This window comes from Aspergillus nidulans, chromosome I (assembly GCF_000011425.1).
Source record: "Aspergillus nidulans FGSC A4 chromosome I".
Taxonomy (NCBI): Eukaryota; Fungi; Ascomycota; class Eurotiomycetes; order Eurotiales; family Aspergillaceae; genus Aspergillus; species Aspergillus nidulans.
Genome location: NC_066257.1, coordinates 1,520,339 through 1,548,214, shown reverse-complemented (window position 1 = coordinate 1,548,214; position 27,876 = coordinate 1,520,339). Strand labels below are relative to the sequence as shown.

The following is a 27,876-nucleotide window of genomic DNA, read 5'->3' as shown; positions in this document are numbered from 1 at the left end:
CTAACAGTACTGCTCTAACCAGTCCATCATATCTCCAACTGTCGGGCACTCTAGGAAAAGCGAGCTCTTGACCTCCAAACCAAGCTCGGCCCGGAATTTCTCTGAGAGCACAAGTGACATGAGCGAGTCAACTCCTAGCTGCACAAAAGTGGCATCCGGTGTCAACTCATTCACGCTTTGTCCTGTCTCGTTAGCGATCAATTGCAGGCATTGGCCAACTACGCCGGTCGCTTCTGGTTGAGAGGTCGTTCCGTTCGGACCTTCGGCATCTGCTTTGCCGGGCTTCTCCTCTTCAGGCGTTTTCACGCCGTTCATTGCGGGTTTCGACGGCGTTACTTGTTGAGGGGGGCTGGTATTCTGTGCTTGAACTGTGGGAAGCGACGAGGGTGTTGGTTCAGCTGGTGCTTGGGCCGGTTTGGAGGCCGGCAGCGGGGCATGTTTGGTTGCAGTCTTAGGCGCAGAAGACGCAGAAGCCGCCACTGATTGTTTTGAGGCTGCTTCAGCCGAAAAGAATCGATCCATGAGCAGGCGTGGTACTCGTCTGAACTTGAAATGACCAACCATGCCAATGATCTGATTATCCTGCAAAATGTACAAATCGCCTCCGTACATGTTGGCCTCTGGCAGTGGGAACATGCGCACATAGCTCTGATACTTGACGTCAGGGTCCAGTTTTGCCAGCAAACGGAAACTCTCATAGCCTGGTGTGACGAAGAAGTAATCGCGGGTGTTGGAGGCATCGCTCCCGTTCATGATAAGACCAGCAAGATGGGAAACACTATCGATCCAGTGCGGCGGCGTATGGAACATACCTCGGCGTTCTGGCGTGAGCTTGATATCGCAGAACGCTTCATAGTCGTGCATTACCACCCGTTCCATGCCGCGATAATGGTCAGCGTAATCAACCACGTTCTTGAATAGGGCATAGGATAACGCCTTGGACAACTGGCTTGCTTGTCCGTCCTTGGCCATGCTCTCTAATGTCTCGATTCGGCCGAGCACCAAGTGTGTCAGACGCTCCCATTCAGACTTCCACTTCTCCGCATCAGCCTCGAAACGCACAGATCCAGTAGCATAAGATTCGGCTGCCTTGCTCCCAGTTGCAGGATCGACATTAAACCAGGCAAGTGACATCTTCTGCGTGCGTAAGTCTAGATGGGCGTCAAGGTACAGGTTCTGGGTGCAGTTTTTGGCAGGATTGGCCACAGTTGCGTGCAAGACCTCAAGCTCGCCCACATTCATGTGTACCTTTGATCCGGGTGCTAGTTTGTTATACAGATATTCGCCAACCGTCAACGACATGTCGGTCCAGATTGACTGAGGGCTATCGTTAGTTTACTTAACTAAAAGGATAAAACAGCTGAACCTACTGATGTTGCTACGCCACAATTATTCATCCGATGACCATGAACAGCCTCGAGGAATTCCGGGTGTTGCAAGTCAGAGACGGTTTTGAGCGTGGCCGTTTCTTCGCCAATGGTCTCTTCGATGATTTCGTGGATCAGAGATGTGCGCAATGCCGAAGACGACGGCTTAACCTGCGGTGGTCCATTTGTTCCAGTATACTTCAGATGAGCCTTATCCAACGTCCATGTGCCGATATATTGGATCCAGTAGTTGACATCGTTCCAGGCGTATTTGGGCAGAGTAAGCAGGTTGTACGCCTTTTCATTAGCCCGGAAATACTCGTCCCAGACAGGAGTGCAACCAGCCAGGTGCAGAGCTACAAGGTTCTTCGCCATCGTTGCATAGTTGTCCTCATTTCTCCGGCATGACGAAGCGACACGCGCCTTGGGGATCAAACTGCGCACAAAGCTAGCGCAAATAGGATGCGGTCCAACATCGACCCATACTGTTTTATCATTCACCATGCCGAGATCCTGCGCAGCCTCTATGGCACCAGCAAAGTGGACGGGCTCGCGTGTGGCTCTAATCAAGTAACTGGAATTGATAGTCTTGCCGTCAAACACCACGCTTCTCAACAATGGCGATATGATTGGAATACTGGGGGCCTTGAAGTGCACAGTCTCAGCGACTCGGGTTAGTTGGTCTAGTACTGGGTCGACCTGCTCGGTGTGAAATGCAAAGGGCACGTCTACCGGCACACACTTAATGCTGCTAGACTCGAGAACTTGACGGGCAGCGTCCAGATTTGCCTTGGTGCCGCCAATAACTGTATCGTTGAGAGTATTCTGGCAGGATATCTCGTACTTGGCATTGCCTAGAAGCTTGCTGATCTCCGATACTGATGCACGAACCGACAACATCGCGTGGCTGCCAGCTGTACAACACTTTTCAATCAACTGGGCACGTCGCCCGGCGAGGAAGATACCGTCCGCGGTAGATAGGACGCCCGCAACGACCAGCGCGGCATACTCGCCTAGACTGTGGCCGATGACGGCGCTAGGTTGCATGCCGAGCAGTAGAGTCCAGAGATGCGCAAGCGCAATCTCGATCACGACAATGCTAAGCTGCGACACGGTTGCTGATGGATTCTCGCCAATACTTCCGTCAATCACGGGCACAATGGACTGGAAACCAAGCCGTTGGACAATGTGGTCAAGTTGCAATACTTCGTCACGGAAGTAAGAGAATGACTCGAATAGCTCCCGGGCAATGCCCTGGTAGAAGGCTCCCTGGCCGGTGAAGGCGAAAACGACCGGAGGAACGTCCCCTGGTGTTGGACGGACCTCAGCAAGAGCCTCTTTCTCGCCAGCCTTGCGTAGGGCTTCCTTTAGCCCGGCGATGCTCGAGACCGCGAAGCCAACGCGCAGAGTGTAATGGATGCGACGTGCGCAGGTTGTGTATGACAAATCGCCCAGATCGATGTCAGGATTCTCCTCCAGATGCAGCGCTAGGTTTGCAATATTGGCTTGGAGAGACTTCTTAGATTTGGCCGATATGACGACGGTATGAGTCGAGCGGTTCTCTCGGGCAACATCCTTGTTACGCTCAGGCGCATCCTCCAACAGAACAGTCGTGTTTCCACCATGAGCTCCAAAGGAGTTGACCATTGCAATCCGTTTCTTACCCGGTAGACGCGGCCAAGGCGTGTTCGTCTGAGTCAACCGGACCCGACGCTGTTCAAGATCTTTGGGAATAGTCGGGTTAATAACTGTATGAATACCAATGTGCGCGGGGATCATGTTCTTCTGGTACATTAACAGCACTTTCAGAAACGACGCAATACCTGCTGCCGCTTCACCGTGCCCGATATTGCTTTTGACCGCACCCAGCTGTAACAACTGATCGGGACGTCGTGGCGGCGATCGAGGCGCGAATACATCGAGCACAGATTCAGACTCCACGGCGTCACCGGCCTGGGTCCCTGTTCCATGAAGCTCAATATAGCTCACATCCAACGGGTTAACGGCAGCCATATCGATAACCTGGCGGTAATTGTCTTTCTGATTCCCTGCGTGGGGATGGGTGATCGAGATAGCCTCGGCTGAGTGATTCGTAGCTGCAGAGAGTACGACGGCGATGATATTATCGTTATCTGCCTCAGCATCCTCCAAACGTTTGATGACGACGGAGCCGATCCCATCAGCACGACAGTAGCCGTCCGCAGTTTCGTCCCAAACCTTGCACTGCCCTGTTTTGGAGAGGAAGTGACCACACCCCAAACCTGCATAGTTGTCGGGGTCGGTGATGATATTCAGGCCCCCAGCAAGAACTGTATCCGCCTCCCCCGCCCAAAGAGCCGAGCATGCGACCTGGACGGCAGCCAGCCCGCTAGAACAGGCCGTGTCGACGTTGAATGAGGGCCCAGGAAACTTGAAATAGTAGTTGATGCGCCCGTTGCCAAAGGCACGTACACCACCCGTCACTGCGTATGTGCCAATGTTCTGCGAGGCATTCAGTTCTCGCCAGTCGTCACTCGCCTGCCCGTAGTAAGTACCAATGCGTTTGGGGTTCGACGATGCAGTTCGACCGGGGACTACACCGGCCATCTCCAGAGCTTCATATGCAGTGACGAGCGCCAGTCGCTGCATAGGGTCTGTTTGTTCAGCCTGCATCTGTCAGCATACCTGTATTTTTGCATCGAGTTCCGGTCTGGATGGGGCGACGTACCTCTTTCGGCGACATGTTGAAAAACCCAGCATCGAACAATCCCGGTTTATCAACAAAGTTACCGTAGGGAGTCGTTGCAGCATTATCTGTTTTGCCACTAGGATCGTAATGAGTCGACAAGTCGAAACGATCTGCCGGCACTGTTGTGTGAACGTCACGTCCCTGCTCCAGAATCTCCCAGAAAAGCTCGGTATCATTGCCACCACCCGGCATACGACAGGCCATACCGACAACAGCCAGCTTCGAATGGGCGAAAGAACGCGGCAGACGAGGACCATAGTCTCTGAAAGCCCAAGGGATCAAGTCGGTTATCTTGATCTCCAAGTCAGGGAACTCACCCTCAAGAGCCGCTCGTACGCTCTTAAACACTATTGACGTGCGAAAAGTCTCGACTTGAAGATCACTCGGGTTGAACCCTTCAATGCGTTTTATGATTCCGTCAATGATGTTGTCAAGGTAGATGGTACCAGTCAGCAGCTCCTTGCCGATGGCTTGGAACAGCTCGTGAGCTGTAGCCGCTGGGAAAGGCTGGCCAGTATTGGAAGAATGAAGCGAAAGCTGCACCGGACGAGAGACAGGAATGACTGACTCTGCACTGTTGATAACTGTGTTGATCGAGTCCTCGTTATACAGATGCGACGCATGGCATAGACCGTCGTATACTGGGAGGGCGAAAGACTTGGAATACCGCAAGAGGTGCGAACTGCTGAAGCAGGCTTTCATGCGTGATGGCGGCCCGCTTACACTGACGGAAGTCTTATCGGCAGCGCTAATGAAGACTTTAAGAAGCTCTGGCGTGCCTGATTCTGAGTTGTATTTTGACAGCTCGTCTTGGATGGCGGACTTTGTCTCTCCGGTAACAACATGAGCCCAGCTCAGTAATGTACCGTCTGCTTGAGGCGCCTCGAGTTTCCGCGAGATCTCGCTGACGTATACTCCTAGTCGAAAAGACACGCGAACGCACTCTGCTCCATTCTGGGCGACCTCTGCTAAGTTGGTGGATAGGGCCACACCAGCAGCAGCTAAAAGGCCGATACTCAAGCCAGCAAGGGTGGTGTTGTGCTCAAGCAAATTCCAGTCACGGCCTTCAGCTTCATAATGCCTAATGGTTTCTATCAGCTCTCTTTGTCCGCAACTAAACAACGGGTATTTTACCCTATGAACATGCCAAGTTCCAGCACAGTCAAGAGTGCACTCTCCATAGCAGCCCCTAGAGGACCTTGACGAAAGTCACCAAGCTCCGCGAGGGGCAATACCGTGTGAAAATGCGGTACGAGATCCCTCAGGGGCTGTGGAAGTGCAGCGACTTCTTTCTTGAGGACCAAAGTCGACTCCTCGAGAAAGGCAGCCAGTTGACGAAACCTGCGGTCCTTGCTAAGCCGCAGCAGGCAGCGGAACAGCCCTTTGAGATCATCGTTGGGAAACTCATTTCCAAAGAAGATTAGGGTTGTGCTATGCGTATTGTCTTTCATTGTTACTTCTCTGCTGGTCGAGCTCAAGCGCTCATTACGTTCAAATCAGAGCAGAGCGTTCCCAAGCAATCATTCGCACACAGAATCGACTGATACACCCGGGGTTTTGATGCTATTGTTCAATGAGGGCAAAATGCCCGCACGGGAAGTTTCGCAAATTGCGATGGAATTACCATCCTGTGATGGGACCCTGTGTAAAATGCCATACGGGGACTTTTGGAGAAATGACTGCTCGAGCCTCCGGCATGAGCTGGCCCGGACCTGCATTTTATCTCGTTCGGGTCTTATTTCTATACTACTGTGGATCATAAAATATGCCCGATTAAAATCCCGTCATAGGGCGATAGGGCCGAAGAGCAGAACCTCTGCCGATATTACAGACTCGACGCACATTCCTTCGCTCGGCATCCCCATGGCGCTTCAGTCACCAACATGGCCTTCAGAATACCATTTGCCCAGGACTTCTGGAATGAGTACCTTTCCGGCAGAGAAAACACTATCCCTACTCTGCCTGTGGTGACGGATATCACTGAACGGGTCATCCGAGTTTTGGGCGGAAATGCTGGACCAATGAGACTGCAGGGGACAAATACATATCTCGTTGGAACAGGCAGATCCCGTATCCTAGTTGATACTGGTCAGGTACGTCGTGACTGTTTACCGACCTTGCATGGAGGGCGACGTGGCTCACACTCCCTGTCTGCTCCAGGGAATGCCCTCGTGGATCCGTGATATCGCCAAAGTCCTCGAAGAGAGGGATATAGACATCTCCTATGTACTCCTTACACACTGGCATGGCGATCATACAGGTGGTGTGCCGGACCTGATAGCGTACAATCCAGCGCTATCCTCTCGCATATACAAAAACCGACCCGATGCCGGACAAAAGGATATTCTCGACGGCCAGGTCTTTCGCGTTGAAGGCGCCACTCTCCGCGCCGTTCATACCCCCGGCCACGCTGCCGACCATATGTGCTTTCTCTTTGAAGAAGAGAACGCCCTCTTCACAGGCGACAATGTGCTCGGCCATGGATACTCGGTGGTGGAAGACTTGGGACAATACATGAATAGCATGGTACAGATGGCTAACCTGAACCTTCCATTGGGCTACCCAGCGCACGGGGCAGTGATCGATGACCTTCCGGATAAAATGCGAGAGTACATCAAGCACAGAGAGTTCCGCGTGCAGCAGGTTTACGCGATACTCGAGGAGAGCCGAGCAGCTGGGCAGGGGCGGGGGCGGGGTGGCTTGACGCTACACGAAATCATCCTAGCAATGTATGGGGAGATTACAGACGAGGTTGAGAAAGCTCTTGCGCCGTTCTTGAGCCAGGTTCTGTGGAAGCTAGCTGAGGATCGAAAAGTCGGGTTTGAGCCGGGGAGTGCTGCAAAAAGGCGATGGTACGTCAGGTCGCGCCGGCCGAATTAACTGATTAGATGTTGTTCGCCATGTAGTAAACTATTTAGATTGCTTTGCTCTTATTTACGCTGAAGATTGAATTCTTCTTTTGTACCGAGAAAAGGATTCTGTCCCTACTGTACCAAGATCAAACCCTAATTAATGAACGAGCAAATTACGCACGCATCTTCTGCTTCTCCGCAATCTCAATCCACTCGCTAATAGGTCGATGAAGCTGATAGAACCTCTGCTTTGACCTTCGCACAGCATCATTACACCGTCTCCAAGACTTGTCATAGTACTTCCCGATCGCTGCCTGCACATCCTCCTTGGAACGTCCCCAAGCCACTTCCAACATCTTCGCCAACTCAATCCCATCGAATATTGCATGGTTTCCACCCTCGCCTCCAAAGATTGGCATGGCATGCCACGAGTCTCCGACGAAGACGACCCCTTTGCCCGTACAGGAATTCACGTCACTCCTTTCCATCGAAACACATCGCGTCAGCCAATTGAACACCCGATGCCTGCGCATCGCCTCCCCATTCAGGAACAGCGACCATGGTTCTCCCAGCTTTTTCGCATTGATTTCCTCGATCAAAGCCTCGGGAATGACTTTAGCTTCCTCCGACGTAATATTGGGATTATACAGAGGGTCGTTGTCACCAATGCTGGGCCGCGAGTACGTCCAGTCCATGTGCACTGTCGTTGACGTGACGTCGCAGACAGTCAGCGGCGTGTTAAACCCGTCGCCCACGCCCGCGACGATCGTGGACTCGCCTGCATGCGGCCGGATCACACACTCGTATTCCTCGCGACTGAGCTTGAAGTCGCCATGGTAGACGAGGACGGGTAAAATCTCCGGCTTCACAGCGGGAAGGATCAGTGTCCGTACTGTGGAGTGTACCCCGTCCGCAGCGATCAGAAGGGAACCGGTGTATGTGGCGCCGTTTGCGAACTCGGCTGTTACCACATTTCCATCTCCACCCTCTCTCAACAGCTGCACGCCGACAAGCCGATGTCCATACCTGACATCAATCTCCTCGTCTTCCCCCACACCTGCATCCGCAATCCACTGCCTAAGCGCATTGCGATTAGCGCGCAGTATGGTCGGTTTCTCTTTTGACTCTTTGGGTGGCATCATGATTATCTCCCCGGTCTGGTTATTCCGCCATGACTGGTCAAGCCAGCCCCAGCCGCCAATGTGGCGATCAGGTGCGACGGCCCGGGTGAGGCTGGATAGGGGGAGGTTTCCCAGGGCCCTGAGGAGGGCGTTGAAGCCCCAGTCGCGGAGGGAGATGGCGTAGCCTTGAGTGCGGGAGGGAGGGGAGGCTTCGAAGACGATGCAGGGAATGTGGGCGTTTGTGAGAAGACGCGCGGTTGTGAGACCTGAGAGGCCGGCACCGATGATGAGGACTGGGAGTGTCATTGTTCGTTGACTGTGCACAGTAGTGGTGGTGCTGGTGTTGGGACACACGGTGAGGCGGTAGGTGCCGGGTTGGTGGGTAGGGTTGTATTGAGTACAATGGATTCGGGGTATTGGGTTTGTTTATCACAAGACAAGACTGATTGCCTGGGCGATGGGTTAAAACCCGAGCGGTAGGTTTAGATCTCGGTTCTTAAGTACGTGTCAGGTACCAGTGAGTAGTTAAGGTAGAATTTGCGAAGCTCGACTTAATTATCCGGGATGTTCAGGGGTCCTCCATGGTGAGCTGTGCACAGAGGCACTATTCTGGTACGTCAGGCCAATGGTGGACTTTAAAAAATCTACCAGGTAGCTATAGCTTGGGAGTCGCACAAAAGCCTGCAGATAGATCACTCCATGAAGCAAAGCATGCATCCATGCTTGCGACACTGCAGACTACAACAGAGCATTCGCCAGGCCCAAACCAGCTGGACTTTGTATGCATAGCGTCCTTAGCGAACTCACCGCACCTGTCGCCAGGAATTTGCGTGAAAGAGCAAGAACCAAAGCCACTGCAATTCTCTAGATTGTTGTTGAGCTGATGGTAAGCCTGTGCGCAGGGAGTTCGTCGGTATATAATGTACCGGAGCTCGCTATTGGCCAACAATCTGCATTCATTAAGCCGAACGTTGACAAGTCGCCATGACGACCATGGCTTGCTTGTAGTTGATAGGCAGAAGTTTGGACATGTACCTTGTACCGACGTATGGGGCCGAGAACTAGTGTTGCTAATGACGCGCGGCTGCGCTTTTAGAGGGCCCAGGTTCTAATCCGCGACTCCCACATTACCGATCAAGCGCGTCCAAGGCCCCTTCGGGCGCTTCTCAGCCTGAAGCCTCGCTGAAGACCTAGTTGAGCGAGCTTCATGTGCCCATATATCGCTGTCGTTCTTTTCCTGGGCACCCTCGAGAGCCTCCTCGAGGTCCTGGTTCAGCAGTTTATAGACCTTCTCTAGCTCCTGATACGCCCCATCTGCATGTTCGCTACCATCTTCAACCTTTTTCCCCACATACTCCTTCTCGTTAGATCCAGCCGCAGAGGATGCGAACGCCCATGCCTCGGCCAATCTGACAATTTCGTCCTCCTTCGCCGAATCTGCTTGATTGGCAGTATCCCGAGGGTTAAGTGCTGCAGTCGCATGCTTGAAACGGGGTTGTCGGGCAAGGATCGGATATTCAGGGAGTAGGTGACTCTCGTCACTTAGACGATTGAGCATGCGCATGGTGGTGCTTTTCTCCTTAGCAAGCATGCCGGACAGATAGAATTTCTGTAGCGCTAGAGACCGCTGAATCTTGGACATTGGGTGAAGGACATCGCTAGCATAGGACAGAACCTCCAACGGCTCGATTGGTAACTCCTTTTCCGTGGAGGGTGTGCGGACTTCTAGGGGTCGCGATGCAGTCTTGGCGGAAGCTGTTGACACAGGCTGGCAAGCTCGAGCAACTGTCTCTAACAGGCGCTTGCGGGTTTCCGTGTAAACTGTGTACTGCTGTATAATCCGCATCCTCTGCTCCTCAAGGATACGAGCGGACTCCTCTATCTCTTCAGCAGGTATCTCCTGTATAGGAGCTTCTTCACTGTCCCCACTGCCTACAAGCTTATCCTCTACCCATTGTACAAGCTCATTGCGGGTTACCTGGAGAGCTGCGGCTTTCAAAGCTGGGGCGGGCTCTTCCTCCCCATAACTCTCGAACGCACTGCGAGCTTTCAGTTCCGCGTATAGCTTTTTTTCCCGATCAAGTTGTGACTTTGCACGAATGACTGCTCTCTCTAGCTTATGCACAAGCTCCTCAATATCAGCACTAGCTTCACCGCTGGCTTGACCCTCATCTTCAAACTCTTCCAGCAAAGCGGTCTGGTTCTGGCGTTCCTGATTATCGAAATCTTCCGGGCGAGGGGTATCGCGGTTTCGCAGCTCTTGAAGATATTGCTCGAAGACTTGAAGCTTTGCGTGGCGTCGTCGATCGCGGACGAGTCGAAGGTAAGCCTGCAATTCCAGGGAGCTGTCTTGAGAGGACAATCCTATCTCACTTCCATCGGAGCGCTCAGCAGACAGCTTCTCGACGATCAATTGTCGTTGTTTCCTTGCAGCCACATTCGCTTGTAACGCCTGGAGGTATTTCTTCCTCAGTCCCGTAAGCTCTGCAGGTATTCGCTTCACATCCGACACCGCATTATCCGAGACACATAGCGAAAGATGGGAATTGGAGAGACACTCTGCGTGCTCAGGGTCATTATCAACGAAGGTAATCTGAGAGCGGAGATAGATTGTCAAGGCCTGCCGGATTCGAAGAGCTTCTGCGCGACTTTTGATGTAAGGAGCAAGAGGCTGTGCGAAGGGAGGAATGTCGGAGGAACCCGCAGGTGTTGCCGACTCCATTTGACAGGGGATGAGGGGCCTAAAGATGATTAAAGGAGTGCTGATCCAAAGTTAGCTAGAAATATTAATAATGCTCAAGTTCAAGCTCTGATGCAAAGCACACTCGATCTGAAACGCCAGAGGCGCCGCGGTGCATCATTATCTTTTCCCTCTGCTGGTTTGTTTTGTTGTACTGGACGGTGTAGATCACCATCGTTACTAAGCTGTATGCTCACGTGATACTCTTAAGAGTGCAGGCAAGTAGAGCAAGCAGAACAGATCCAATGATGGTTTAGGCGTTCACGGTCCTTATCCTGGCTGGTTTAAGGATCTGATAAAACCTGGTGTCTCAGTGTGCTGCAATAGATATGCGAGATGATCTATGCACGTAAGCGACTTCTCCGCCTCCGCAACTCAGCTATGGCTTTGATCTTCTCAGCTGCACAATATCAATATAATATTGCTGCCATGGAAGTTTTTCTTAGACTCTTAATGGCCATTGAACGCCCCAAATATTATTTCTATTTACCCCAATTCTATTATGTCATGGCTTGATAGGGAAGCGAAACAAAGACGGCCACTCATAGTGTTGACGAGTCTTATGCATTCTCTTTGTTTCTCCGTCTGTGTCTGGCATGCTTTCAATACTGCTCTAAGTTCTATCAAGGGATGACCTGCAGACCTGCAGGCTTGAACCGACTCATCACGAATTATCATCCCTCTGTTTGTTATGCCCCTTGAAGCGAAGATAGTGCTGCGCACACCGTCGTCATACTTTACACGTCCGTCTCCCTTGTATCCCTATTTCTCAGAGACATCCTTCAGAATGTCCCCAGAAAGTCCTCAAGGACCCTTCTCTCATCTAAGAACCAGAGCCCGTGCAGCAACGGCCAGTGCAAGTCCTGCTGAAAAGTCGCGTCCATCATCTCATCTGTCGCCGTCCCAAGCAATGAACCCACCGGCTGGTTCTATCTCTCAAGACGCGAATTCAGGAGGTCAGACTAGGGTTGACATGCATGCGCGTGCAAGAGCAGCATCTGGTAACACCGCAATACACGGTAGTCTGTCCAGGCACTCTTCTAACATCTATGGAAGGACCCCTACGGCAACCGAAGCCCCTCTCGCCCTCAGATATACATTTGATCCTCGAGCAGGAGCAAGAGGCAATGGTTAGATACCACCTGCATCCCCTTAGATCCCTGGCCTAATCCGTTGCCTGCTAGGTCAACCGTTTGTCAAGGGAGCTCTCTCTCCTGCGGAACCAAACTTCCTCTGTCGCGTCAACGACATCATCCACCTCAACCACGCTCAATGAACCGCTCGATACACTACATAAGTCAGCATACATAGCCGGACCTACATACCCCACAGTATCACGGCGGAATCGCTCCTCCTCGAGCTTGAGTGCTTCATACTTTCCAGTAGTACAGGGGCCAAGGACTAGCGGGCGGAGCCGGCGGCCATCTGCTGCGTCTCCTCCTTCCCAGGGCCTTATATCAGTCATATCCCAGCCTCAGGAACGAAAGCATGACGTATCGACCAATACTCCACATGGCTCGCACTTGTATACGCGGAGGAGCTCTTTCTCACAGCAACGAACTCCATCGAGGTCAAAAAACACAGTTCACTCAGATGATATAACATCACGAGATATAGAAACCCTCGTTCATGAGAACGAGGTGCTGCGGCAGCGCATTCGGGCCCTTGAGCACGAGCTTAACGTCCAGAAAAAGCACGCACATTCAAGAGTCTAAAACATTCCGAGTCGATAGAGCTCTTGTTACCGCCTGGCGACTCTGTATATTTGGCCATAGTTCATAGAGGTAACGGACACCATTTCGATATCTGGTAAAAGTCGCCTAAAGGTGGCCCTTATGGCACGAGATTTAGATAGATAGTTTGTTCTCTCATTATCTGTCCTCTTCTCTGAATTTAATCAACTCTATTTTTGTCGAATTCTACTGCCTTCCAGCTCGTTTAGATTTAAACTAAAATAATGTATCAACCTGACGTTTGCACATGAAAGCAAGCTATGACCATGGGCCACCCCACCGTGGCTGTGCCGCAAACGTCATAACGTACGGTGTGGCTGCGTTCGTCATCGTCTAGAATAAATACCCCGCGGCCACTCTGTTCCTGTTCCTAGGTCAACATCCTAGCAATTGCTCTACGACTTTCTCATCTGTATTTGCATTCCGAACCAACTCTTCATCGCCAAAATGTCCGACCGCACCACCGTCCACGTTTCCAACATCGACCCCTCCACCTCGGAGAAGGAGGTCCAGGACTTCTTCAGCTTCTGGTATGCAGCCTCTTCCGTAAGGAAAATTATTTATCTAACGAGTCCAACAGTGGCAAGATCGTCAGTATCTCAGTTACTCCCACCTCCGGCGAGCCAGGCTCTCTTAAGTCGGCGACCGTGACATTCGAAAAGGATGCGTAAGTCTAAACCACCCACCGCACCCTCCATATCGTCATTATTTACCATTTAACACGGAACAGGGCTGCTAAAACCGCCCTTCTCCTCGACCAGACCCAGCTCGGCCCCTCTGTAGTCACCGTTAAGGCCGCGCAAACCCTTGATGAGATCGCAGGAGAGCATAGTGCTACCGCCGCTGAAGCTAAAGACGAGAACCAAAACGACCTCGAGCAGGAAGACAAGCCTCGCTCCCGCATTATTGCAGAATACCTTGCCCATGGATACACGATTAGCGACCAGGCTATCCAGAAGGCTATTGCCATCGACAAAAAGCATGGCTTCACGTCTCGCTTCACCAGCGTCCTGAGCAACTTCGACAAGAAAACTGGTGCCAGCGAGCGCGCCAAGGGTCTTGATGAGAGCTATAAGATCAGCGACAAGGCCGCCAACAGCTGGCGCGGCTTGCACAGCTACTTTGAGAAGGCTATCAACACCCCCTCGGGCCGGAAGCTGCGTGACTTTTACTCTCAGACCGATAAGCAAGTTCGCGATATTCACGCTGAGGCTCGAAGACTGGCGGATCTGAAGGCTGGAAAGACTGAGGAGAAGAAAGCTGAGGGTGAAAGCAGCTCTCCTGCGACGGAGTCTAACCCTGCCCCTGCCCCTGCTCCTGGTGTTGAGCCCGAGGCTGCCCAGGCGGCTCCTGCTACGACCGAGAAGGCGTAGTGGAGTCACCCTTTGTCAATTATTGTATTCGACGATGACTTTTAACGTCCTAATGACTTTCGCGGATGTGTTTTTAGCATGACATCCTTTCAATTTTCTCCACGTTCATACTCTATTCCCCTTTGTTTATTGTCTGGAAAAGAAGCTTTCAAATTGAGCCTAATGGCACAGTCTCGTGACGTATCTCAGTAACGTTTCTTCATTTATAGACCTCGGCAAAGTACCGCGGTCATAACTGGCGCACTCGTCATTCTAGATCATAAGACACCCGTAAACAGACATCAACATTACAGAGAGATTTTCTGGAAAGTCGAAGCCGTCATCTAGCTGGACTCTGTGTTTTGGCAGAAAAATCGCAGCATGTTCATCCAAATTCTACGCTACAATGTTTTAATAAACTACTCTTTAAGAGAAGATCCATGCAAAATAACAGAGTACTAAGAAAGATGTCTCAATTCCATCTTAAGTGGTGATATTCATGTATAATTAGAGTCAAGTCATGCATTCATCCTCAGAACACGATCCTTAAGTCAATTTCCTGTCCCCTTCTTATACTTTGCTGCCTCAATATCCTCCAGGATATGCTTCGGGTTACTGCTCAAGCCCGCCGTCTGGCTTTGACCCTCGCCCTCAGAGCTTGACTTGGGTGCGTACTCTGGCGGAGGGGCGAACTTGGGGTCTGTGCGGCCGGAACCCGGGGGGGAGTTCTCTTGTGCGCCTGTTTGACTCTCGGGGGGTGGAGATTGGCGGCCGGAGAACTGAGCAGACATTTTGATTCTTGTTCCTTGGTTGTAGAAAGGTTTGTAAGGTGAGGTGAGGTTGTTCAATCAAGTTGTGGTGGTGGGCTGGAGTCGTTAAATGAATGCTCGTAGTAGAAGATTGACAGATGATGGTAGCTTACCTCGAAACAGTGAGCGTGAGAATACTATTAATTCTTCATAAATGCGATTCAGATTAGAGAAAACTTGTGAGAAGAGAGATTTATATAAGGTGATATCGTCGTATCAAGTTACTATGTACGTTTTTAGTAGCATCATAATGACGTTGCGGGTCTAGAGCATCATATCGCAGATAGAAGACCAAGAGCTTTGTCGTGATTGTTCACGTGCATGAAGGCTAAGATGCTGTATATGGCCAATCACCCTGATTCACTCCACAACATAATCTTGGTGTCTGACAGAAGCTTAGAGTATTTGTTGGGTGGGATTGAATGTTACAGGAAACGGTGCTCAAGTGTCTCAACTATATACGTCACGTGCTAATATTTAACATCTGGAATCCAGTCCCTATGGTGGTTACTTCCTTGCTCTTGTGATTGTTCACGGTTGTCTTGTTCCTCGATGGGAAATGACAGATTAAATTGCTCTTGCTCATCCTTGGTGGACAGTAGAAGAAAAGTGTATTCATGTTCATTAACTCGGGGATTTCAGGAAGGAGGGAGGGTAAGAATGTGTGCAGGGGAGGGTAGTGGGACTTTTGGCAGAAATCGTAACCAATAGAGTATGGGTCATGAGGGTAAAACGAAAAGGGAAGAAGAATCTTGCGACAAAGCGTTCTAAATAGGAAAAGAAACAACGAGCATAGGTCACGTTAGGCCGGATTTAGTGGCTGCTTGGCCGTCGACACAAGGGGAAGAGATGTGTCCAAAAAAAGCGACGCCAAACCGACATGACAATGCATCTTTTATATCATAGACTATGCTTGGCTTCCAGAGTCGATCTGACTATATGTCGGCTACCGGTTGCTTTTTGTTGACGTTGGGAACTATTGATTCCCGTTAGCTTGGAGGGCAGCCGCTTTGGCAGCTTCTTCATTGGCCGCGGCCAGAGCCTTTGCGTCGGCTTCATGGAACACAGACTCGATGATCTTCTTCTCTTCGTCGTTTAGAATATTCGTCAGATTTTCGTAGAGCTGAGGTTGTTGTTGTTGGAGGTCTGGTTGCAAGTTAGCTAAATCCTATTAGAGGAATAAAGTAACACGTACTCATGAACACCTGCTTGAACAGCCCATATGGTTCAACCTTGTCGAGAGGAGTCTCAAGTAAACTCTCCTCATCAAGCTCGTCGTCATCGTCGTCCCCAGCGAAAGAGCCGAATTTTGCCGCCTGGTGATGATTTAGCCACAAGCTGAAAAGCACATGCTGCCATCACTCACCTCTTTGTTCAGGAAGTCCAGGTAAGCAGCACTCTCGTCGGGAATATCGCCCTCGGGACCAGCCTCATCATCACCCTCAGTCCATTCCACTTCGCCCTCCCAGTCGTTACCTTCATCATCCTCGTCTTCCTCTTCGTATTGGAAGTCCGACTCCTTTGTCGCCTCTTGTCGATCTGTGTAACGTTAGTCTAAGTCGCTTGGGCTGGATGAAAATACATACTCTGAATAGCGGCGGGCAATGTGTGGAACAGTCTGGTAACTCCCTGAAGCAACCTTGGCCAACCTTGTTGAACGCTAGTTGGCACGTCGGCAGGGTTCAAAGTGAGCAGCGAGGTGATGGCGACAATGGACAGTGTCTTGTCGTGAACACGTCTGAAGCTGTCAATGCTAGAGAACCAGGCGCTGAAGAACTTGTTGGTCCACCCCTTGGCCTCTAGGACTTGGAGACTGAGAACTGGGTTGTAATATATGGCGTTGATGACCATCTCCATCAGATGGAGACGGTAAGATTTGGTACGCGCTTCTCCAGCATCGATGACACGCATCGCAAGCTCGATAAAGACAGGGATGTATTGGTCAACATAGCCGCGCAGGTTTAGCATGACAGTCTCGGCAAGCTTGCAACCACAGATCCTGTCTACGCCGCCCACTTTCTCATCATTGAAAATATCTTCGACCATACCCACGATGGCTGCGAGGTAGGCAGGATTTTGAACAAGCGTCTGAGAACCGTACGCCACGTAGTTGTCGAGCGCGGGCAGCATGTCCTCCAGGTACAGCTCAGCTCCCGCCTTGAAGGTCTTGTGGATGAGCTCAAAAGCCTGCCACATGGTCGGAGAAATAGACTTCGAGGCGAATGTGCAGCTGTCGATGATCTCAAATACTTCATTGTAGAGGTCGTAAAGCTTGTTCTCAAGGGTGATGCTAATGACAGGCATAAGGACTGTTTCGAGGTGCAAAAGCACGTCGGGCGTGCTCTCTAGAGTAAGAATCAATGTGCCAATTGTCTGCAAAACACCAAGAGCGGTGATACTCTTGTCGTCCAGGAAATCGCCGTACGTGTCCTCCTCGCCCTTGGCTGCGTTTCTCTCCAGGAGCTCACCAACGATACGCATGTATGTGTCACGCAACTGCTCACTCAGAGCAACGGCGAAAGGAGTCAGCTCCGCAGAGAAAACCTCGACGAAATCTTCCATAACATTAGCCAAAGCATCAACATCAACCTCATTGGCAAGCTTGAGAAGTTGCTGCATGATCTGCGGGATATTCTGCTGCATAGAGGTGCGGATCACGTCGTGACGAATGAGAGGCTGAAGAGCAAGGGCGGCCTCGACACGAACAGGCAGTTCTGAATCAGTCATGGATTCGAGGATATTCCGGTAAATGATCATCAGATTGTTGGGGTCCTGGAAATCGAGCTGCTCAAATTTCTCCAACGTGTCACAGGCACGCGCACGAAGGAAACCATGGGGACTGCGGAACTCAGGGAAAACATGGCGTACGAAAAAGTATTCAACCTGGTCCGCGATGGGGCTCTTCTTCCCCAGAATGACAGAAGCCAGAGATCCAATCATGCGCAGGGCGCCCTCCTTCTCCCTTGGCAATTTCTGGTCATCCGGAGCAGCCTCATACTTACTAACAATACCGTTGACGAATGTAAGGATAGAGAAAGTCTGCTTCTTCCGGTTCTTGGTGAGAGTAATCAGGAAGTTTGTAGCAGCAACATCGGGCGCCGAGACCTCCTCGTAGTAGTTCAACTTTCGGTGGAGATATTCAGACGGGTCCGTCTCGAACAACTCGATGTCCTCGTCACTCTGGCACAGAATCGGGAAGACGAAGTGAGCAATGAGGTTCTCCATGTGCGGCTTTAGGTGATCCCACATTGACTTCGGCTTGACGCACTCTTCGAAAAAGATCAAAGTGTAGGAAAGTGCTGGGTTGCTCAGCCATTGACCCTTGGAAACGTATTTGTCAATCTCCTGTAGGTACCCCTTAAGAATTTCCGGGGCGAATGTTGTAATGAACGACTTGGCAAACTGAGAGTAGTCCGGGGTACTGGACTTGGGAATGGTCGTGGGGTTTCCGTATCTAAACATCCATGTTAGGTGAGAAGCACCACTGATGCGAAAGGCCTACGCACCTGATGAATAGACGGTTCAGATTGGCATATGCCCATTTCTTGCACTTCCACCAATGGGCAAGTTCTCTCTCCTCCTTGGATTCCATCATAGAATTTGCCGGAGGTTCTTTGGCAATGATCCGTAGGAACAAAGTGCACCAGTCGACTGTCGCCTGGTGCGATTGAAGATGAGGTGAGAGCTCGAACTATTCACCCGTCAGTTCTAACCACCCATATGCTTCTTGGCTTCCTGCATCACCCACGTAAATAGCATGCTTGTATGATTTCACCACGATGCGGAGCATCTCGGCCGCCTCTACACTCTCCTCATCCACGAGCCTCGATCCTATGCTGAGCAACTGAGGGAATGAGTGCTCAATAATCTTGTCAAACTCCTCCCGTTTATCCCCCGCTTTAAATCGGTACACACGGCAGATGGCTAACAGGCACTGCAGACCCGCATAGACCGAACCGGCATCGTTAGTGCCGAGCAGCTGCATTGTGATGTCCAGGAACCCAGGCCATTGTTCGGGGAAGTCATGTTGAAGAATCTTCTGAAGTAGAGGAACGAGCTGAGCGCGGACGTTGGGGGGGGTGGAAACCAAGGCGGGAATCAGCCGCTCGCGGAAACCTGGTTTCTCCTCCTCTGCAATAGGTGCGCGCAACGGACTATCCTCAATAGTTGACCACCCTCGGTTGATACGGTTCTTCAGGTAAACACCCGCTATCGATCCCTTCCAGTCAGTAAAGGCGGTTCAAGGCACGGGTCTGGCGGATAATTTCACAGGGCCGATGGGCTCCGATTCAACATCAGCAAGGAGATGAGGAGTCGACAAAACGTACCCGACAGTTGGACGGCGTTGACCTGCTCCCCCTGCAGAATATCCAACAGAGCATTTATGAAACCCGGTTGCGTCTCGGCCTGCGGAATGGAAGAGGTTTGGTTAGCAAAACCACCATCTGCATGCCCGTAGCCCAGGACTAACATATTTCAGATCAAGTTCCGCCTGCCGTCTGATATCAGCATTGGCATCTAGCGTGGACTGGATGCGGTTCCGCAGGGCTGCAACATCCATCTCGCTCCGGCAACGACCCCCTGGTTGCAAAAATCAAGACTGAAAGGAACTGAGGGAAACCCCGGTACAAATAAATGAGACAGACGGCGGTCAGAGGAGACAAGGAGGGGGAGATAAAAAGAGGGATCAATAAGATTTAGGAGGCCTCAGCACTTCTGGTTTTCTTCTCTCGTGGATTTTCATTTCAGGCGGTGTTGGCCCCGCGTCTAGGGCAGCGAATCAGACCGCCTGCCGCCCCGCGCGGTAAGAGAATTTTCGTGAAAGGGTTACGCCAAAAGAGTTCAGGTCACTGGATATTATTACAATAAAGCTGAATCTGGTCCCAGTTAATTAGCACAGTTATGTGCCTAATAGAATCTATGCTTACACTGTTCTGTGCCCTGCTGGCGTGGCTGTACCTGATCCCTGCGTCTTGCGTTTGTGAATTCTTCTGGCAGAAAAAAAAAAAAAAACAAAGACCCGGCGGTGCCCACGTGGTTTTCCGAGACAGGGAACCATACCTACACCCCGTACTAAATAATTACAGTCTTTTGACGCCTAGACTACCTACATATACAGAGACGCCGCGAAGATCACATCCCTCTTGATCTTCTCCTGCGCTTCTTGCATCTTTGCGTACAGCGTTGGATCTCCAACCAATTTGGCTGCATTCTTCACCTCGCGACAGGTCTCGTCGAGCCGAGTAATAGTCCTGACAATGGTTCCCTCCATCACATCCGTGAGATCCGTAATCCGGTTGAACGACATCCCCTTGGCCCACTCGTAAACCACCTCTGCCAGTCCAAATCGCGGTTGGCTGGCAAAATCGTTGATATCCTCGGTCGACTGAAGGACCTGGTGCTGTATCTGCACATCGTTCACCTTCTCGGAAATGCGAATAATTGCTTCCTTGCCCTTCTCCAGACGGGGGTTCAAGGTCGGCACATTTTCTGTCTTTTCTTGGAACACAAAAGCGGATAGTAAAGCGACTATCTCTTCGGGTTCGTATTCCGCGAGAACGTTTTCCAATATAAGCTCCGTCAAAACGAGCTCATCCGCAGAATGAATCTAACACATGTCTCAGCACATTTATGGAGAATACCTTATTTTGAAGTCTTACCTCGCAAGCTACCTTTCCTTTCAGCTGCACACGGGATTGTTCGTCAACGAAGCCCAAGTCTTTTAGTACTTGAATACGCTGCTCGTAGTCTGGGAGTAGTTGGAGGTTCTGATCCGACATGAGTTGCTTCAACTGCGAGATATTCTCCTTAATTTGCCACTCATCACGTTGCATCTCAAACTAAAAGGTCGTGAGTATGGCAGGAATCGTCAAAGGGTAGAATATGAACATACGTGTTTCAAGAATTTGGGGCATTTCAGGCAGTCGCATGACTGGGCGATATTTGCCTGCTCTCGTCGTTTATCTAGGATGTCCCTTAATTGGAGCTCCTTGATTCGAGCCCAATCTAGCTCATCCCAGACCGGAGTAGTCCACGAGGAGCATAGCTTGGATAGCTCCTTGTCTGCGAATCTGATTGCCTCTTTAAACTAATGTCAGCAAGACCCTTGTACCAAATGCATTGAGACCAACCTTTCTTGATATTGAGGTACCACGTTGGGCCACTCAGTTTGACTATAGTGTTTGTGACGCACTCGATATCCGCAATTGGGATCTTAAAAACTTTCAGAGTCATATCGGCGGCACGGGTCGGTAGAGGATTCAGAAATCCCCTGAACGCTGGAAGGAATGGGAGAATCTCGCTTGGGTGACGCTTGCTGTTCAGTTTACCTATCTCGAGAATCTGTATGACGGGGTTGGGGCCCCCTCCGACTTCTCGCACAATGACACCTGCGGTTCGGTATCCATCCTGCAAAGTGTCAGCTTAAGCTGCGGCTAATTATGGAGATCCATTAATCACCTTCCGGTATACAACTAAGCGCTTCGGCATAAGAAGGCGTTTGCCGACAGGCGATGAAAGTAGGTTGAGGTGTAGCTCGCTCGTCAATTTTCCATACTCGATCGATGCATCATGACAGGCAGCGAGATCAACATCGCAGATCTCGCAGGGCTCTCGCTTGATCTTTTCTAAGCTGGCTTCAGAAATTTGTACCTGTTTCTCGTGCTCTGGGAGCAGGGCCTGGGTGGCATTTTCGCTGAAACTTCTCTTGATCATTTCTTCAATCTTCAGAGCTTCCACACGCAGTAGATTCAGGATCATGTTATAAGTCAGCCTGAACTGGGATCGAAGTTTCGTTGGGTCCCCGAGGATCATCTTTCTCAACGCTCCAGCAGGCGGTGCCTCGTCCTTGCCAGAGTTAACAACAATCACATAGCCGACGTTGTCGAGACCTCTTCGACCGGCACGCCCCGCCATTTGGGTATATTCGCCGGGCAGTAGATCTCTGAAACCTTTGCCATCATGCTTGCGAAATCCCGAGAAGACCACTGTACGTGTAGGCAGGTTCAGGCCCATGGCAAATGTCTCAGTGGCGAAGAGAACTTTAACAAGAGTCTTGGCAAACAGGATCTCGACGATTTCTTTCATTATCGGTAGAAGCCCACCATGGTGAACAGCAATACCGCGACTTAGCAGTTCGCGAAGTCGAAGAATCTGCGGCAGCGTCCTGTCTTCCTGTTTGAGTCGAGTAAGGGACTTTTCGATCGTTATATGAATAAGGCTTTTCTCGGACGCATTGCAAAAGTCCTGGTTGGACAATGAGTCGGCGTTCTGTTCACATCTTTTCTTAGAAAATACGAAGATACAGGCTGGCAACAGATTCTCCTTGCGCAGATGTTGCACAACCTGGACCCAGACAGTCTTGTCCTGTGCGGCAGTTGTACGTCCGCCGCCTCTCCCTGTACGAGCAATGTTGCCTGTTCCTCGGTTTGCCGGCTGGCCTCGGCCTCGTTGTCCTCCTCCACGTTGTCCTCCTCCCCCTCCCCTCGGGCCACCCCTGGCGGGCGCTTGTCCCCGTCCCCGTCCCTGTGAACCACCTCTGCTTGCTTGAGACTGCGCTTGAGCTTCTGCTGCTTTCTGAGCTTTGATCTTGTCCTTGCCGGATATTATATCATCTGCTTGTTTCCAGCCGCTTTCGAGGAACCTTTTGTTGGAGTCAACAATCTTGAACTTGTCCTTTCCAGCCCAAAGATAGTGTTCAAGAGGTACAGGTCTCTTCGCGGTCGAGATGACATAAATATCCTTTTTTTTCGTCCTGCCCACCCACGAGGCGAATTCCTGGGTATTGGGTACTGTAGCAGAAAGAAGGATGAGAGTGACGTGCTCAGGAAGCATGATGATAACCTCCTCCCATACGACACCGCGTTCAAGGTCGTTCACGTAGTGGACCTCGTCAAAAATCACGAATTCCACATCTCTAATGAGGTCTGCTCCACGGTAAAGCATACTCCGCAGAATCTCAGTGGTCATGATCAGACAACTTGCTTCCGGATTGATTTGAACATCACCCGTCAGAATACCTACATCGTCAAAGGTATTCTTGAAATCGCGAAATTTTTGGTTACTCAGGGCTTTGATCGGGGACGTATAGATTGCCTTTGTCATATGCTTAGCGGCCAATGCAATAGCATACTCCGCAACGACAGTTTTACCAGCTGACGTATGTGCAGCCACGAAAACAGAATCCCCATTCTCGAGGTGATAGACAGCTTCTTTCTGGAACGTGTCCAGCTCGAATGGCCATTCGCGAGCCATATCTGGAACGAGTTCGTGGAAATTGGAAATTTCCTTATTAACATCCACGACGTGTGCCCATTCTTTGCCACCCTTTTTCTGGAAGGCTGAGAGCAGCGGAGCACGCGGCTCCAAAGACGGGAACTCGACAGGTAATAGGGTGTCGATATCGTCTTCTTCCTCGTCCTCACTGGCGGATTCCTCGTCTTCGATCTTCACACCTCCCACGTCGGATGCTGTTTCATCCTGTTCAGGATTGATGTTGCTTTCCTCTTCCTGGAGAGTCTGTTCGACTTCTTCATCGTCGTCCGCAGCTTCTTTCGACTTTGCTTCTTCAAATTTCAGTCCGCGCGAAAATCCAGGAGCTACCTCTAATAAACCCCCCTCAGACGCGAAGTTAATGATGCGATCCAGGCCGGCCTGTTTTCCAGCAGACCCAGAGGGCCCTGCTGTCTGAACTTCAGCCTCCATCTCCGCGATCGCCTCAACGCCATCCAGACCCCCTGGCGCGAACGGAAAGAACCCTGCAGCGCCCCGCACGAAATCAGCCCTTCCTGCTGGCCTGCGTAGCAAAGACGTCGAGTTTTTTGCGTTCGCGCTGTTAGCCGGAACCGTCACTTCATGATACCCAGTGACACGCCCCTCTAGGCCTTCGCGGTCGAATCGAACGATTGTTCGGGTTTGTGTATCAGCGATCTCAAAGAGATCCGTGTAGTCCGTTGATACATCCCATCTCCTAGTTTCCCGTTAGCACACTGCAGAGAGGAAGCAGAACCATAGGTAAGATTATATAGATTATAACAACATCAAAGGTCATCAACCCTACCTCTGCAGGCGGTTTAACCACTCGGAGCTAAACCGAGGGGATGGGGTTAGAAACTCGTTCTCTAGATCGCGTCGCAGTTCCGCGGCGGATGGGCGAGCTCTGCGCTTGCGTGCGCGGTTCTGATACGTCCCATTCCCTTCAGCGGCAATGAGCTCATCAAAAGCCTTTCCGCCAATATTCTGCGAGCCCAGATCGAGCTGGGCTAAGGTTGAACTGAGTGTTTCCATCTAAGCTCGATATTGCTTGTAACAGGGCTCCTGAAAATCGTGTATCCTATAGGCTGGGATGCACCTCGCTCCAGCTGCTGGTCCTCAAGGGACTTCCCAAACTCAGTGCGGAAGCTAGACAATTTCCGAAAGATCGCGACGGGAAAAATCAATTCTATGTATGGTTGAGTTTTGGGGGGGGGGGTTGTTGACTCTAGGTGAATAATCTGGAGCTTATGGAGCAAGACACATGTTAAGGTTGGATGGAGGACATGGCGGGGGAGAAACAAGAGCTTTCCGGCAGAAAGTGACGTTGGGCCATGGCCGGTGGAGCCCCATCTGCGGCAGCCGCAGGATCTATACGGCAGAGTGATTAACTACAAGGTAGCGAACAATTATCCACTGTTCTATAATTGGTTCCTATAACATTCCAGAAACCGTGTAGAGGGTAGTAAATTAGATTATGAAATCAAAACATAAATCCCTAACGCCACCAATGAGTGCACTTAAAGGTTGGAAACTAACAACTATACATGAGACTCCAGAAGATCCAGAATGTGCCTATGGTCAATGACGCACAGAAATATGGACAGTTAGAATAATTATGATTAGTAGCCAAAGCACCAACTGCTTGCTCGTTGACGGGGAGGGTTTTTGATTCCTCGCCATAGCATCAAAACTGGACAATCCTGACAATGATAATAGGTCATTATTTGTGAAACTGCTTTTATTGATGCCATTGCACCTTTTGAGAATGGCTGTGTCCTGCAATAGGTCGGACCGCAAGGGTCCACAATTTCTTTTTCTTTCTGATCACCTATACGTGATCACTGGGAATGTCTTCCGGTCCATTATGTTAATCTGGTATTCGAAGATGCCAGTCACAGTTGCAATATAGCTAAATATCGGGTTAGTGCATCCGCGCCAGTGTGAAAATATCGGTCAGCCACTACTTACAGCGATCTCCCATCAGCCCCAAATCCAAGTCCAGCAGAACTACTAGGATCCTGGTCTCGGCGTCCAATCCCGTAACTGCGCTCTGGAAGATCGTTGATGACGGTTCGAATCCACCGTGGGGAGCGGCTATGGTCAAAGCCGAACGAGGATTGTTGAGTATAACGCTGCTCACGTAGGTTGTTTCGGCTTAGCGTCTCTGCTTCGTTAATGAGCTGCCGCTGTCGTCGAAGCCGCTCTACGGCCACGATGTTGGCTCTCAGATTGTGGGGAATATCCATACTATTATCTTGCCTCTCGGAGCGTCTATGGACAGAGCGAGACCGTTGGTGGTTTCTCCCCGACAACAACGGGATACTGGAATAGTTAAAATTTGCCGACGGTCGGGTTAGGGTCCCACGATGCCGACTGGTACTTCCTCCCTCATTACCTGAGCCACCTTGGTCACTTGAGCTGGAATCCGTAGTATGGGTCTGATTAGCCAATGCGGCGGACTCTAGCTCTCCTGGCGAAGCGGTCCAGCTCAGTGTGATACTTGGCTGCGGATCGGGCGTCGAATCGTCCAGATTTGCATCTTGGTTTCTTGCGTCATGATTGATGTGCGAGAGTATGACAGGTCGAGGGGAAGTAGGACGGGGTGCTCGATTAGCTCCGCTTGTAGGACCTTGATGTCTAGCGCGAGAGCCAGAATGTGAATGCGAATTAGCACTGCCGCTGGCCAGCCGGTCAGGCGGGCCATCTTCGAATCTTGACGACCAGCGCGCCGTATTCAGGAATTCCAATACCAACCTCTCCCTTTCAGTTAAATCATGTATCATTCTCTCTCGCAATGGCGAGGTACTGAAGTCACTCGCCCGATCGCCCGAGTACCCTTCAATGGAGTCAAGAAGACCCCGTGCATCAAGGTCATGCCGTGGTTCGGGAGAAGGTTGAAAATCGAGGTCAAACCCTAAGCTCGTAGATTCATCAATAATCGGCTCTGTATCGACTTCCTCAACGGCAGGATCATTCATATCTAGCTGAATAATCTGTCTGCGGACAAAGGCCTGGCGCACGTCTGCAATTCCAGCACGCCCTTTATCTTCAAGCCACACAAGGAGGTCCCAAGGTTCAGGCGAAAAACTCATACAGCGCACAGCTCCACCGTTACAGCAAGGCCGCGAGGAATTGAAATAACAGACAATTGGACTCTCCTCAGATGGCCCTAGGGCACGTTCTTGAATGCTTCTAACGTCGAAAATAGTGATCACGCCAGATTGAGAGCCGATGGCACAAAGTCTGTTGGACTGCGAGAAAGCAATGGTGAAACAACAACGGTCTTCAATTCTCGGCCCAATCTCCATCTCAATGCAGAGAAGAAGGTCCAGTGTCCAGCCACTCAGCTTCTCCCCGGTCTCAGTCGAAACCACGGTGGAGAAATCCCGAGAAAGGCCATAAAAATATGCGTTAGCTTCGTCACCAACAGCAGCCAAGATGCTTGAATCCGGTGAAATGATTGCATAATTCATACATGCCGGGTGGCTGAGCTTTTTCAGAACCTTTGAGCGCGTCAATGAATAGACTGTCACGGACTTATCATTGTTGCTGCAAACATATTAGTGAGATTCATTAGAGCTTGACATTGACCGCAATACCTTAGCACCGCAACGTCCTCGTCTAAAAACCCTTTCTCCTCGGCTGGTAAACGGTGAATGATCACAGAGTTCACAATGCTGCCGCCAAATTTATGCAATTGAACCTCCGGTAGTTGGCTGACACCAGACCCCGAGTTTGTCTGTTCAGCTCCTGCTGATGCTCGTGGGGAGGTCGTCTGAGAAGGCTCGAGATCAATTGGCAAGGCGCTGTCCACATCCACCGATTGGCTGCCCGGTGTCTCTCGAGACGCACGCACATTGCGATCGGAAAGCTTCACAAAAGCGCACTCGCCATTATTGGTTCCTCCGATACCGATCCAGCCATATCCAGCAGCGAGGCACTTCGGCTCGAATGGGATAACAGCAATGGTCTCCCGCTTTCGCGATGAAATGTGAATTGCGTAGACCACTCTATCGACGACGACGTATATTCGATCCCGATCGGCGGTGCTGATATAATGGCGAAGTTGTTGATGGCTATGGGGCGTTAGTCCATGGGCTGATGATCCTGACCAGTTAAAGGGTGCGACAGACTAGTTGGGTATTTTGAATGGGAAGAAACGGCGCTTTGTTGGAAGAATAAGGGAATCTGTTGGCTGATACCTGAATTGGATTGGATAGCGTCAGTATGGAACAAAATATCTGGAGGAGAAAGGGTTGTGGGCAAACACTAACGACAGGGCACTATCTGTAGTCATGATGAGAGTCGGTAAAGGCCACACATTGTTGTTGACAACCGGAAGAAAGCGCCGTTGTTGTCAACGCGGTCAAAAGCGAAGCGACAAGGCGACAACGATGACGGTAATCCCCGAGCTTGGGATAACGATAGTCTTGTTCTAGCAGATGGATTATTTGCGTGTGGTGGACCTCTAGGAATGTCGAGATACCTGGGAGATTGGCACGGGCCAGCCTAATCCAGCTCAGTCCAGAGGTCGCCAATTCGTAACTATGAGCGCAGGCTATGCTCTCTGCTTTCCACACCCGTTTGCTGCCTATAAAGGGGAATGGAGAAAGGAAACGAAATGCGTGCCTCAGATGGTCTTACTAGGTAGATATTGGTGTTACTGGGCGGATGGGTTCAGTGGAAGTGAAGGCCTCATCGAACGGATGACGTAAGATCTGGGGAAACTGCCGTTGCGGCGGTCGAGTAATAGGGCCTCGAGTCACAGGCCTGGCTTTCGCTCACTGGTGGTATGATCTAGTAACAGAATGTTTGAAGTCTTTTTTAGGTCATGAGCCTTGTAACCTGGGTTGGCTTTGACTATACGGGTGCTTATACATATACAACTCTCTAGCAGCACCAGCGCAGAACCCGAAATAAC

At 50.9% G+C, this 27,876-nt stretch overlaps 9 protein-coding genes across 9 annotated transcripts, besides 2 other annotated features; 2 read left to right on the top strand and 7 right to left on the bottom strand.

The window, feature by feature from the left end:
• nscA (non-reducing polyketide synthase aptA) lies at positions 1-5,546 on the bottom strand (the record flags this gene model as incomplete). Its single annotated transcript, XM_658512.1, has 4 exons — positions 1-1,317; positions 1,371-4,013; positions 4,075-5,176; positions 5,230-5,546. 4 exons carry the CDS (start codon positions 5,544-5,546, stop codon positions 1-3), a joined length of 5,379 nt encoding a protein of 1,792 aa, XP_663604.1.
• Positions 1-25,228: part of a sequence feature (contig 1.102 645..132643(-1)) that runs on past the window's edge.
• On the top strand, positions 5,979-6,975 carry nscB (metallo-beta-lactamase type thioesterase aptB; the record flags this gene model as incomplete). The annotated part of the gene is made up of 2 exons (XM_658513.1): positions 5,979-6,188; positions 6,256-6,975. The coding sequence occupies 2 exons, from the start codon at positions 5,979-5,981 to the stop codon at positions 6,973-6,975; spliced, it is 930 nt and encodes a 309-aa protein (XP_663605.1).
• Positions 7,121-8,374, bottom strand: nscC (protein aptC; the record flags this gene model as incomplete). The annotated part of the gene is made up of 1 exon (XM_658514.1): positions 7,121-8,374. The coding sequence occupies one exon, from the start codon at positions 8,372-8,374 to the stop codon at positions 7,121-7,123; it is 1,254 nt and encodes a 417-aa protein (XP_663606.1).
• Positions 9,177-10,983, bottom strand: ANIA_06003 (uncharacterized protein; the record flags this gene model as incomplete). Its single annotated transcript, XM_658515.1, has 2 exons — positions 9,177-10,809; positions 10,964-10,983. The coding sequence occupies 2 exons, from the start codon at positions 10,981-10,983 to the stop codon at positions 9,177-9,179; spliced, it is 1,653 nt and encodes a 550-aa protein (XP_663607.1).
• vip1 (putative actin cytoskeleton protein (VIP1)) lies at positions 12,930-14,283 on the top strand. Its single transcript, XM_658516.2, has 3 exons — positions 12,930-13,071; positions 13,122-13,208; positions 13,272-14,283. Exons 1-3 carry the CDS (start codon positions 12,989-12,991, stop codon positions 13,912-13,914), a joined length of 813 nt encoding a protein of 270 aa, XP_663608.1. The 5' UTR covers positions 12,930-12,988; the 3' UTR covers positions 13,915-14,283.
• ANIA_06005 (uncharacterized protein) lies at positions 14,364-14,759 on the bottom strand. Its single transcript, XM_658517.2, has one exon. The coding sequence runs from the start codon at positions 14,682-14,684 to the stop codon at positions 14,445-14,447; it is 240 nt and encodes a 79-aa protein (XP_663609.2). The 5' UTR covers positions 14,685-14,759; the 3' UTR covers positions 14,364-14,444.
• Positions 15,679-19,263, bottom strand: ANIA_06006 (karyopherin kapD; the record flags this gene model as incomplete). The annotated part of the gene is made up of 8 exons (XM_658518.1): positions 15,679-15,848; positions 15,898-16,018; positions 16,069-16,241; positions 16,289-18,156; positions 18,209-18,393; positions 18,451-18,911; positions 19,031-19,109; positions 19,174-19,263. 8 exons carry the CDS (start codon positions 19,261-19,263, stop codon positions 15,679-15,681), a joined length of 3,147 nt encoding a protein of 1,048 aa, XP_663610.1.
• On the bottom strand, positions 19,810-23,987 carry ANIA_06007 (SKI complex RNA helicase subunit SKI2; the record flags this gene model as incomplete). The annotated part of the gene is made up of 6 exons (XM_658519.1): positions 19,810-20,310; positions 20,363-20,542; positions 20,596-20,783; positions 20,834-21,110; positions 21,162-23,670; positions 23,761-23,987. 6 exons carry the CDS (start codon positions 23,985-23,987, stop codon positions 19,810-19,812), a joined length of 3,882 nt encoding a protein of 1,293 aa, XP_663611.1.
• ANIA_06009 (uncharacterized protein) lies at positions 24,780-27,583 on the bottom strand (the record flags this gene model as incomplete). The annotated part of the gene is made up of 5 exons (XM_050612223.1): positions 27,230-27,583; positions 27,089-27,157; positions 26,555-27,031; positions 24,924-26,504; positions 24,780-24,864 (listed from the first exon to the last, which is right to left on the bottom strand). Exons 1-5 carry the CDS (start codon positions 27,250-27,252, stop codon positions 24,780-24,782), a joined length of 2,235 nt encoding a protein of 744 aa, XP_050467027.1. The 5' UTR covers positions 27,253-27,583.
• Positions 25,229-27,876: part of a sequence feature (contig 1.103 1882..69272(-1)) that runs on past the window's edge.

Excerpts from the sequence above, each read along its gene's own strand:
- vip1 (XM_658516.2), top strand. The coding sequence starts at position 12,989 with ATGTCCGACCGCACCACCGTCCACGTTTCCAACATCGACCCCTCCACC. Across the intron at positions 13,072-13,121 it reads CAGGACTTCTTCAGCTTCTG|TGGCAAGATCGTCAGTATCT; the intron begins GTATGCAGCCTC and ends CGAGTCCAACAG. Across the intron at positions 13,209-13,271 it reads GTGACATTCGAAAAGGATGC|GGCTGCTAAAACCGCCCTTC; the intron begins GTAAGTCTAAAC and ends AACACGGAACAG.
- ANIA_06005 (XM_658517.2), bottom strand. The coding sequence starts at position 14,684 with ATGTCTGCTCAGTTCTCCGGCCGCCAATCTCCACCCCCCGAGAGTCAA.